The 13024-nt window shown below is 36.2% G+C and overlaps 1 protein-coding gene across 36 annotated transcripts in view; it reads right to left on the bottom strand.

Annotated features, from left to right (window-relative positions):
- The window catches only part of BAZ2B (bromodomain adjacent to zinc finger domain 2B), a 233243-nt gene that overhangs the window by 91299 nt on the left and 128920 nt on the right, over nucleotides 1–13024 (bottom strand). For 34 of the 36 annotated variants that reach the window (XR_015746530.1, XM_087949919.1, XM_087949922.1 and 31 more), the window contains one exon: nucleotides 11892–12044. The exons of the other annotated variants lie outside the window; for them this stretch is intronic. Coding sequence is in view for 33 of the 34 variants with exons in the window: in XM_087949892.1 (XP_087806018.1) it covers nucleotides 11892–12044 (153 nt within the window). In the remaining variant the exon portion in view is untranslated. The remainder of the gene's footprint in view (nucleotides 1–11891; nucleotides 12045–13024) is intronic. 36 annotated transcript variants of the gene reach the window in all.

Genomic DNA, 13024 nt, shown 5'->3' with positions numbered 1-13024 from the left:
TTGTCACAATGATTTAGAATATTTTAGTGTGCTCCGAAAATGCCGCCAGTTTTCTCTTAGGGAGTCAACCTACATTTCCTTGGGCAAGGTATGATAAACATTTTTGAATAAATTATTACTATTTACCCCACTTCCTTCTTTATCAATACCATGATTACAAAGTATGATTTTACCCGCATAGGGGTCATGGTATATATATTTTTGGCTGCTATTTCCAAAATGCCACTATTTCTAATATCTTGGGGTATAATTCCTGTGATGTGTAGAAATTATCACTAGGTGGTACTATTTACATCACTTGCACATAGGAGAAATCTCTGTGCTTCTGATCAGTTCTAATTATTTTAATTATCTAGGACAAAAAAGGTAGAACCTCTGTGTGAAGAAAATGCACTGACTCTATACAAACAAGTACAAAACAATAAGAAAGCAGTGGTCTAGGGGCCTTGGAAAGAAAGAAATATCTAAATGACAGTAAGAGGCACTTATTTCAGAACTCTTTAGAATGCTACTAAGTTCAACTTCTAATTATTTACTGTAATTTAATCTGTAGGTTTTATCTTCAGGCAACCATCTTTTCAGAATTCAGTTATATCTGTCAATGTGGTGGGATTCAAATTTTTTTTACTACCGGTTCTGCAGGCGTGGCTTGGTGGCATGGCAGGGGAAGGATACTGTAAAATCTCCAGTCAGAGGTAGAATTTGCCGGTTCTCTGAACTACTCAAAATGTCCGCTATCAGTTCTCCAGAACTGGTCAGAACCTGCTGAATACCACCTCTGATTAGGTTACCCAGGTGAAGGTACCCAGATAAAATACAGCCTGGCATCCTTTGACAGGCCAACCATGAGGGCCGAGGGGCTGATTCCTAAATGGGTGTGGCCTTAATAATGTGCCACAGCTGGACTGCTGTGGTCCCTTCCTTGCTCCTTCTGATCATGGTTGTCAACCAAATAATACAGGTAGTCCTCGATTTATGACAACTGAGCCCAAAATTTCTAATGTGCTAAGTGACAGTTGTTAAGTGAGTTTTGTCCCCTTTCTTGCCACAGTTGTTAAGCAAATCATCGCAGTCATTAAGTTAGTAACAAGGTGGTTCAGAGAATCTGGCTTCCCCATTGATTTTGCTTGTCAGTAAGATCACAAAAGGTGATCGCATGACCCCAGAACACTGCAACCGTCATAAATATGAATCATGAAAGGGAATGCTTGCAATGGTCGTGTGTGTGAAAAACAGCCATAAGTCACTTTTTTCAGTGCCATTGCAACTTCAAATGGCCACTAAATGAATGGTTGCAAGTCGAGGACTATCTGTAGTGGTGAAGATGAACTTTGCAAGTTGCCAGCTCTTGTCCTAGGCTGAACAGGGGACATCCACTTTTCTCTTGGACTTTTCCTTTAGGATAGTTAATGTTTGTCAGTAGACCCACAGAGCTCAACTAACCCTAATTATTTTTTTTTACAGTACTCCAAGCTTCAGCAACTGCCTTAATCCTCAGGAGTGACTCCCAAGCCAAAAAACCTACTGATAATAATCATAACAATAGTCATAATAATAAAATGCATCACACAGCAGCAAAGCACAGGGAATGTTTGGAAGCTGTCCCAAGAGCAGCAACATGTGGTGTCCAGGCATTACATACTGTACATACTAAGAGCAAAGGAATATAAACCAGAGGACAGGAGAAGGAAGAACAAAGAACAGCAAAGTTTACTCATTCTAGAAACAACAAAGTATCCATGCACTTGGCATTTCCCCCTCAATTATACTGTTTTTAAATTAATCAGGGCTGGCAAACAGGTAAATGCCTGATCCCTTGAGTAAGAATTATCTCCAGGAGACAGGCAGCGGGATTTAACACACTAAATAGGTATGTTAAAGAGCGAGTCAGAATAGAAAAGGGAGAACAGAGTTGCAAACCTTGTTCAGCCAGGAAGCTCACAGCTAGCCTAAGCTGTTTTACAGGGTTGGTGAGGGAAAAAAAACACATGGAGAGGCAGGCATTGGGGCGGGTTAAGAAAAGGAAGAATATAAATATGTTAAATAACAAAACGATATGGTATTGTCGTTAGCTACTATAGGTAGTCCTCGACTTACAGCGATTCATTTTGTGACCATTCAAAGTTACAACGGCACTGAAAAAAAATGACATATGACCATTTTTCACACTTATGACCGACCGTCGCAGCATCCCCATGGTCACATTCAGGTGCTTGGCAACTGACTCATATTTATGATGGTTGCAGTGGCCTTTGGATCATTCCGATTCCCCTTTGTGACCTTCTGACAAGCAAAGTCAATGGGGAATTCACTTAACTTAACAACCATGTTCCTAACTTAACACCTGTGGCAAGGAAGATTGTAAATTGGGGAAGAATTCACTTAACAAATGTCTCACTTAGCAACACAAATTTTGGGATCAATTGTGGTCATAAGTCGAGGACTACCTGTACAACCTACCATACATAGCCATAGCCACAGCCATAGATATTGATACACTCTACTGGCCTAATATGATTATCCTGGGAAGCCTGGTTAATATCCCTGCTTTGTTCTTATAGTTGTTATACTCTATTAACATTGCTCTAGACCACAAGAGTCATATTTTGTTATGAGGGTATTTTTTTCCAAACACTTCCTACATAGAGTATGCAAATACACACATACCTTTTTATGAATTAAAAATGTGAGCAACTGCTTACAGGAAGAAACTTTTCAAGAAAATTGCAGTAATGCATATGCATTAAAAAGCTATCTATTTCTTACTGGACATAATTTCAGTTTTGATACTGATCTTTAAATCCCCAAATTACTAAAGATTTGCATATGGGGCCATCTGTCTCACTATAATATTCTTTTAAGATCTGCAAGAGAGGCCCTTTTAAAGATATCCTACCTCCAGTCAGAGATCCAGGTTTTTACCATTAGGGAGAGGAGAGTTTAGTGTTAATTTTAATCTCTCTGGTTTTTTGTTATAAATATTCTGTTCTTATTTACGGTTTCGTTCAATTTTGCTAGATATACCTTGAGTATCTACTGAAACAGAAAAAAGCAAGACATAGATCAAACCAACCCACATATAAACACTGTAACAGCAACTTAGTTATATTGCTGCTTGTTAAAAAAAATGCTAACTTTGAGAAAATACGCAACCACCACAGCAAAACATAAACCCAGCCAGAGAAAACAAGAATGAGAGACTTAAAATTGCCCTCCTTTCCTCTCTTTGATATAAAAGAGAAGAAAGAACAAACCCTAGGAGGCTTTCAAGATTCAAGACTACTACAGCCCGACTCAGTAAAAAGAGTTCTAGTAATTTTAGTGAAGTCTGCTCTATCTTGAAAGGGTTTTCTCTCAAAGTAGAAGAATTAAACGCCACTTGCCACACAGAATCATGTTTAACAGACTTCTCCCTGTTTACTTAAAATGCAAAGATGCCTCTTGATATCATGGTATTTTAACCCAACACTACCATTATCCAAGAAGCAATGAATGGAAACTAATCAAGGAGAGAACCAACCTAGAACTAAGGAGAAATTTCCTGACAGAACAATTAACCAGTGGAATGGTTTGCCTTCAGAAGTTGTGGGTGCTCCAACACTGGAAATTTTTAAGAAGAGATTGAACAACTATTTGTCTGAAATGGTACAAGGTTTCTTGTTTGATCAGGGAATTGGACTAGAAGACCTTAGGATCCTTTCCAAATCTGTTAAGACGTGCTTGGGCAGTGCCTTCTTCCCAAAATTCATCTATTGTTCAAAATCACACTTTTTAAAGCTCATTGCCATGGAAATTCATACTCCATAGTGATAGCATGCATATCTGTTGAGGCATTCATATGACAAGGTTGCTGTAGAGTTATTAATTTATTAAAGTTTGCCATTTTCTATGGAAATAGTATCTTTTGTAAGCTAGTGCCAATTCAATATCAAGTACACCAGTAGATACCGTATTCCCAGGAATATTTAATATAAATTCAGCAGGCCAATTAATGCAGTAATTTAACTCAAAAACCTACATAAGAAAACATTTCAGTTTTATGTTCACAATACAATGAAAGATAGGTTATAGCACCAAGACAATGTTAATAGGCATTATCATTAAATTTAAGATGCCCCATGTCAGAATATTGAACATTATTTTGTTTCATTTGCAAGGTTTCATAAAAATAAGTATGGAACATGAAAACATGCCAAGCTTCTGAAAATACTTTTATGGGATATAAGGAAAAGATTCAAATATGCTTTGGAAATTAGAAATAGTAATTTTCAAATACATATTTTATAAACAAAACTAGTATGTTAAAAAAAGAATGAGATTGTAGCTTATCCTCAAAGTGAATTAAACAGATTCCTTCCTTTCTGCCAACTCATTATCTTTTTGTTTCTTAATACATTAATATTCTGGCTAGAGATGAATATTTGTATTTCCTTTCATTTTTTCCTTTTGTTTTTTGTTCCCGTTAAAAAGTGCCAGCTTTCTGCATGCTTATTTTGCATAATGAAATTTAATACAAAACTACATTGCTTAAGACTCTTGACTTATATTATAATAGGCTGAATATTTTTCAGCAAAGCTTTTGAAATTCTACTAGCCAGTACGTAGATAAATGATTGAAAGTATTACCCAAAAGGCCAGCATCCATTTCGACAGGGCTGGTGTCTTAGTAACAAGGAATGATAAAGGCAAATGCCTTTATTAATATTAATGAATTTTGTGCTGCACTGTAATAAGCCTTTTCAAAAGAACTAAAAAGGATAAATACTTAACTAATGCCTTAAATGTAAAAAAGATGGTGAACAAAATCCTTTAAAAAGCAACAGAGGCACAAAAATGACCGGCTAGATACCCACCCCACCTCAACTACTTGTCTGTTTAAGACACAGGAGATAAAAGACATTAACATGACGGGTAAGGTGGGGTGATTTTAAAATGAAGCTAATGCAATATCCTTTACTATATATTACCATACATGTGAGTAAAAGCTCTACTTCTATGATTTAAATCATTATCTGAATGTAGCCACAACATTGACACCTCTGTACTCTATGCAGTTTTACCTAAATGCAGAAATCTCTGAGCAGCTTGTTGCAACATGTCTTTCAAAGATCAGATGTGTAAATTCACAGTACAGGCAAGTGTATCTCCTGTGCTAAAACTGAGAAGAGTGCCTAATCATCAGGAGCAACTAACAGCTAAGTAAAGGTCTCCTGTTTTAATTAACATTTCTCGTAATTTGAAGGTTACAAATAAAAAGGGTTTGCATCAAAATCGCTGCCAAATCATTAAAAAAAACATAAACCACAATGTATATACTGTTGGAAATAAGAGACATAGATACAGTATGAATGTGGGCGTTATATAATTCCAAAGCTATGACAACATAGTTCTCTTCTTACTGGTACCAATCTGTGGTGGGATTCAAATATTTTTACTACCAGGTCTGTGGGAGTGGCTTGGTGGGCGTGGCGGGGGAAGGATACTGTAAAATCTCCAGTCAGAAGTGGTGTTTGCCAGTTTTCCGAACTACTCAAAATTTCCGCTACCGGTTCTTCAGAACTGGTCAGAACCTGCTGAATACCACCTCTGGTACCAATGCTGAATGATATGTATACCTATCCCTTAAAACTTTATTCCCCAAATCATGAATAGGTGAACGCAGGTGATAGTGGAGGCTAAAAGAATCTTGCTATTTTAATCGTAATGCCTTCAAATCTGCTGGGTTTTGAATTACAGATTGCTTTCTTTCTTTTGCTCTCCTCCTTCATCTTTGCCCATTACATATGAAAACTGCTTTCCAACGTTCCTGACTAAAGGAAAAAATATGTTTTGTCCAACCTATTTGTGATATATTAAAATCTTATTCTGTCCTCTCCAAAATCTCTTCTCTTCATATAGAATGTGTCTCTGTCATTTATGAGAGAAGCTTGACAAATACATAAGTCTCTAGTCTAATAGGATTTCCACCACCACCCCTTTTCTAAAAAACATTGTATAAAGACAAATATTTTGTCTATGTATTTGTCTGTCTCTCCCACCATTGGCTTACACAAGTATTGCTTCCTTCACTTCATAATTAAATCCTCCATAACTTTAACAATTGAAGCTACATATCTGGATGTTACATGTCTCATATTTTAGAAGAGCTACCTGATCCAAGATGCTCAATGATTATAAGTAAGACGCTTAAAAAACCTGGGTGTGTACAGAAACTTCATGATCAGCCACTATAATTTAATTATAATTGGTGCTTGCTTTGAAAAATCAGGATTGAAAACCAGGATGGATCATACAACAACCCATGCACATCTTGAAAGAAGCCATCTTTAAATAAAGAATGACAGAAATCAGAGATAAGCAGTTTGCTCCTGGAAAGGGGCTGAAGAACACAAAAACCGGGCCTGCAGATTGTCAATTATTCTTAAGAATGGGCTCCTTCCTTTGCTGGAAATATATATTATCTTCTCCTCCCCCACCCCCTCCTCCTGCTCTTCCTCTTCCTCCTCCTCCTCCTCTCTGAAATGCAGATTATTTCTAAACCACTAAGCAGAATGACATATATTTCTTATTAGAAACAGACATAAAGATGTTATTATTTATATTTGAGACCCAGATGCTAATTAGCACAGAGTTGTTTTAAGAGTTAATTTCAGCATGTAGCTTGAGCACAGATTCCTGTTAGCACTTTACATTACATTTCTAGTAGGGCTTCACAGGGATCTCTGTCATAATTGCTAATAGCATAACCTTTGAATCAGCCCTCAGGGAAGTCCATTGAAATATATGGGAACATTCAGACTGCAAAGGAATAAGTGGCTTGTGATTCAAACTCATAATGAGGGGGGAAAAAACTGCAGAAAATGTATGTATAATGTAATTACCATACTCAAATTACATGCATTTAGAAAAGTATTTTTCCAAAGTCACATTATATAGTTATAGCAGAGTAACCACAAATAACAGCTGATCTGTACACAATCTTTCTCGCACAACATCTAGAGTTTCAGTCTGGACCAAGTCTCTGTCTTGGGATTTGTATGGCTGAAAGACTGAAGTTTATTACAAGCCTGCTTAATAGACTATTGATTACTGCAAAGAAAATAATTATATTGCATTGGTTGAAACCTGAGCCTCTCTAACTGCAAGCTGAGATGAAGGTGTTTTTAACAGCGTGGCACTAGAAACAATAACTGCTAAAACTGTAAAAGATAAATGCTCAATTATATAAAGCTTTTTTTTCTCTTCACAAGATCCAGGCTAGTAAATTACAAAATTATCACATGTTTATCTTATCAAATATCACACGAAACTAGGGCTAAAAAGATGCAATTATATTTCTTCTTCATTCTAGAATATCCGATAAACGTAATGTTTACTAGAGTTTACTTGAAAACTGCAGGGTGAAAAGCAGCTTCATATGTGTTCCTTATTAGGGTGCAATCAATAAAGCGAAGGCATTGTAATATTAGAGGCGATCAGGAGCTTTCATCGGACACACCCCAAACTTGTTAGACCAACTCACACAAGCATTTTAAGCAATTAAATACAGTGGACAAATATTTATCCATTTGATTCTCTCTCATACACCCAGAGAGCAAGAGAGAAGTAGTTCTGTCTGAGTATCCAAACTACATGATAGCAGACTGCATGGAGATTATATTACCTTGACTAGCTTTTATGGTGATGGCATGGAGCAGAATAATAAATGGAGTGTGGGGTGGGGAGAGTGAAGAGCACCCTGTGGATGTGTTATGCCTGATTCAACATCTCACATGAGTAAAGAAACAAAAAAACAAGATGAAACAGCCATTATTCCTGAGCTTTTTTTCCCTAATTATCAAAAAGTGTAGATTGGTGTCATGTTAATATCGTTCTCAGTGCCTAGTGAGAAATATTCCGTATAAAGTAAATAGCATTCTTGATTCTTAACGAATGTACCTTTTCTTTATGAGAGCATTTACACCAAGACAAATTCCTTGTGTGTCCAATCACAGTTGGCCAATAAAGTATTCTATTTTGATTTCATATTACCACAAGAATATGATTATAACTTTACTATTCTGTAACTTATTCCTTTAATCTTTAGCCAGCGATTGACTGTTCCTTTATTTAAAATATATGTTGTTAGGCAGAAACCCATTTGGGCTCAAAGAAAAGCAGGTATGAGAGGAAGCACTTTGGAGTTTTCTTTGACCAACTCTCAGTCTTCATCTGGGACAGAAAAGTGCTTGATAATTAGAGATTCATCTGAGATTCATTCCACATATAAGAACTACTGATCTAAGATTTCCACCATGCTATGAGGTTTTCATAGGTCTTTGCAAGTTCAGCTGATTAACTCATCCTACGTGGTTGCTCTCAGGGAATTCCCAAAGGAATGTGACAAATACTTTTGTGCCAGTTTCCCATTAGTAGGAATTTCCACTTCCTCTCATTCTTCCCCAATTCCAAGGTGCTGTTGCACCTTACAACCCTCTTCCATAGTTTCTGACCATGTGGAGATCCTCCATATTTTTATTGTTTTGGCATATTTTTATTGTTTTAGTTTTTTCACATGAAAAAACAACTATTTTACAGGAAGAATGTGGATACAGTGCCATTTGATTGTCTTTTTGTTCTCCCTTACATATCAGCTAGACCAGAAGTGTCAAACTGGATATAGCAGCAATAAGCAATAGGGCTGTTCAACAGTTTGGATTTGAAGAGGAATCCAGACTATACAGGATAGGCATGTAATTCTTGTTATCCTTAAAGAAGGAGAAAAATTATTCAACATTGTCTGAATAATTTTTAATACTGTGAATCTCCTTTGAATAGTTCTTCTAAGCATCTTTAGGTGGCAGTTCAAAAAAGTTCTGAGTTTTGGGAATGTAGCTGGTTATAGAAGGACCTTTATTTTGTTGTGTTTTTAATTTCCTGATCCAAATAAATTATCATCTAAACTATACGTATCAAAATTACTATGTTAATGCAGAAACAATATGAATAACTTATCTAAGATTATATTTCTATCATACTGGCTCAAATGTCTCACCTCCTGCTGCTCTGGATATTATCCATGGACCAAATCAATTATTTTACAACTTTTATTTAATTAATGAAAAGATATATGACACAAAATAGGTTAACAACATCTGTAATTCACTGAAGGTGCATAAATACCAATGTTTTGATTTTATACAATGAGCCATATCTACAAACATAGGATCCTGCAGTGATCTCTGTAAATGTCGAATGTAATCATATTTCAGAAAATGTAAAGTATTTAGATCTGAAATTATTAAACTCAGATAAACCCGGAGAAAATCAATTTTAAGTGAGATAGAGACTTTTTTTTTGTTTGAGATGGTTGAAGTTTGCATTGTAAATCATAGGAAATTTACTCCATACTGGACTCTGAGTGAAGCCAATGGATGATTATTATTATTTGTTTTTTTGCAGTTTGGACAATCAAGCTAGGGGACATGAAGTAACTCCTGTCTGAAATCTCAAACTGCTGCTGACAAAGTCAAAAAAGAAGAAGAAAAGCTAAAACAAAAACAAAATCATTCAATTGAAGGTAAATGTTTAGGCTCCTCAGATTTCTATTTCAAAATAAGAATGCTATGGATCCTAATTTACCCAACATGCTTCCAAAGCCTGCACTGGATTACACAATACATTTTTCCTCTTGGAGGCAATAGGAAAAATGAAATACATATTTATTAATTAAATTTATATTAAATTTAAACATATATGCCACCCATCTCACTCTGCAAAGTAACAAGAGCTTTTCCCATCTTCTTGCTCAGGGTGGTGGCAGCTTTTTTGTCAGATCTCTCCACAATCTCTACCAACAGCTAAAAATGTAGGTATCATGTAATTAGTAATGTTGATAGGTCAAAAGTAGACCACCTGCTTTAATTTAAAAGACTGTAGATTCAATCCTAGACTAAAATGGGAAACATTTTGTCTTTATCCTTGGCAAACTGCTGCCAGTTAGTGTAAACAGTCATGAACTAAATAGACCAAGAGTTTAACTACAAATTTAATGAATATATAATATAAATAAGATTCCGTATGCACTGAAACCTCAATATATTCCTATTTAATTGACCAAATTTCCATTGGAACACCCTCCTGAAATCAAAAAACAAGTTGTTGAATCCTATGATTCAACGCTTTGCACATTGATTGGAAACTTTATAAAACAAGGAACAGGAGTGGAGTGATCCACAGGGAGACAAGCTTCTAGCCCTCTATGTCAAAAAAGCAGGAGGAAATAGATAAGGAAATTGTCAACTTAATTGCCTATACATACATGACTCATTTGATAACAGGAAATTTGCTAGAATCTTTAACCTTCCTGCAACTAAACACTATTAATCAGAGGTTACAATTCTCATTCCTTGGAATAAGTGTTTCCAGTCTAGATTGCCTGGAGGGAAATCTGGCAAATCCAAAATAGTTTTGAACAATCCAGTTAAATTTACATTAATTTAACTGCAATTTTATTACACTGCTTAATGATATCATTATGCAAATAATGTAAATCATCAAGATGACATATTGGTAAGACTTGTCGCAACTGACTTGGTAAAAAAAAACTATTTGCAAGGATAGACTTGCAAAGCCACCAAAGTACTAATAAGTAGATTTAGTGCAGTAAAGTTAATGAAGCCCTGTTTATAGTGAAACTTCTAATATATGTCCCATTTTTTCCTTCCCATACAATGCAAAACTTAGAAGTTCACTGTCTCTTTTGGACAGATCTGGTATCAGACTGTTTGCTTCTGAGTGCCTAACTCACACATATACTTTCATAATTATCAGGCATCTGCCCCCAAATACCCAAAAGTATTGTACAGCATTTCAGATTGATGACTAGATGGGGCTTTGTCGTATTCAAATAATTTATGCAGAAATATTTTTGATGGATAGCCTATGAAATTGTACAAAATACACAGAACTGAACAGAAAGAAGAATTCGTCAGGACCAGGACAACTTTACTCAATAGGATACAATCAACCACAAAATGTTTTGAGCCATGGATGTGAAAGCAGCTTTGGATAACTACTACAATTATCTTAAGCTTCTAGTTGTTTCTCCAATAACTTATTAGTTACTTTCACACCCTTAGGAAGCTTATGGCGTCAGTTCCTATTTGGATATAACAAAATCCAAACTATCTACAAATCATGCGTGGTGTACAACAGCCTTCCTCAACCTGGTGTTCTCAGTTACCTTCAGGCTATGTTTCGAAGAATTTCATTTGCAAAGTTCTTGCCCAATGTTGTCAGTGTTGGGAAGTTCTACAAGCTACAGTTCCAAATCTCTAGAATGGAAACCGTTTTTAACTGCTAACTGTATGATTGCTTTAAAGGTTTTTTTTTTCCTAGCTAGGCATCAGTTTTAGGGATTGTTACACTGAATGGCAAAAATGTCACTTCTGCTACATACAACTTCACTACTTTTCTTTTCTTTTTTTAATTGCATTCAGATCCCAAACCTCGAAAAATCCTAAAACACAGTGAAACCTTGATTCAGTGGACCTAAACACTAAATATGGCACATGAGACCCACCATATCTGTTAGTGATTTATGCCGTTTCATAGTATTAGAGGGTTCGCTTTAGAGGGAAGGGCCAAAACAATCAAAGTGATGGCCACAACCTGCATGTAAGGGGATGAGTCTTTCATCACATAGTTACAGCTGCCATCTTTAAACATCCCCCATATCTTTATCATTTGTGTGATGACATAATGTGCACATGTCATCATTTTGCATCAATTTACATCCTTTATCATGAATAATGCATTACGCAACAAGGTTTCACTGTGATCTAAATTCATCTGGATGCCTTGATACAAGCCATCCACATGGCACAATAGCACAAATACGACATATTCACCACAGGCGTTGATTGTGGAGCTAAGTGACGTGGCTCCAGTAGAAAGGCCACCTTTGGAAATTGCTGAAACAATGGATGCTGAGGACAAGGCAGGAGATGAAGCTGCAGTGGAAGAGGCTGCTGTTGACGTTAACCGCTCTCCAGACTCCATATCTAAAACGAAAAAGGACGTGTTAAAAAAAAGCACATATTAAGACAGATGTATAAGGGGTTTGATTATCAAGTATTTCACCAAGATATTCTGAATTTTGCAAAAAAAAAAAAAAAAGGCAACTAATGAATTTAAAAGACAACAGAATCAAAAGGATTCCATATTTTCCCTTTACACTGGGGAATCTTATCATTGGATTTTATACTATATTCCCAAATATGACTGGATTTTGCTCACTGATATATATATACTGATATAATATATGCAATCAACTGAAACAGGGTTCTTCTTGCCAAATATTTGTATAATACCAAACAATGAGAGAAAGAGAGAGAGAGAGGGAGAGAGGGAGGGAGAGAGGATAAACAGAAACAGATACACTATAGATATACAGTAGAGATAGATATAGAGAAATAGATAGCTATAGATATACAAAAGGAGAGGCAGAGGGAGAGGAAGAAGGAGAGCAATAAAATTATCTGGAAAATTATACACAGTTTTTCAAAATGGTTTTCATTTTTCTGTGTTAGGTAGAGGTGTAGTCATGGCCAAGGCAGTTTCCTCACTTAAAGCATTCTTTATCTTCACATATGCAGTATCTTACATGCAAAGACAGCTCTTTTGAGTCAAGGTGTTTGTTCCCTTTGTTCTTTTCCTGGTAAGGTTTTGAGTAAACTGCAAGAGAAGTTGGGCTCCGCTAGTGAATTCTACAGTTTGAACTTGAATTCAAACCTGACAACCTATCTGACCCAACCAAGAAGGGATTATTTATTAATTTATTTGAATCCCACCTTTATAATTTTTACAAATAACTCAAGGCAGCAAACATATCCAACATATCTTCCTCCCCTTATTTCCCCCCACACCCACACCCCTGTGAGGTGAGTTGGACTCAGAGAGAATGACTGGCCCAAGGTCACCCAGCCATTTTTTATGGCTAAGGTGGGACTAGAACTCATGGTCTCCCACTTTCTAGCCTGGT

Source organism: Notechis scutatus, chromosome 1 (assembly GCF_049901735.1).
Source record: "Notechis scutatus isolate UNSWTSFEM ecotype Mainland chromosome 1, rNotScu1.2, whole genome shotgun sequence".
Taxonomy (NCBI): Eukaryota; Metazoa; Chordata; class Lepidosauria; order Squamata; family Elapidae; genus Notechis; species Notechis scutatus.
Note: the sequence above shows the minus strand (reverse complement) of the source record. Positions and strands in the feature narration are given on the sequence as shown.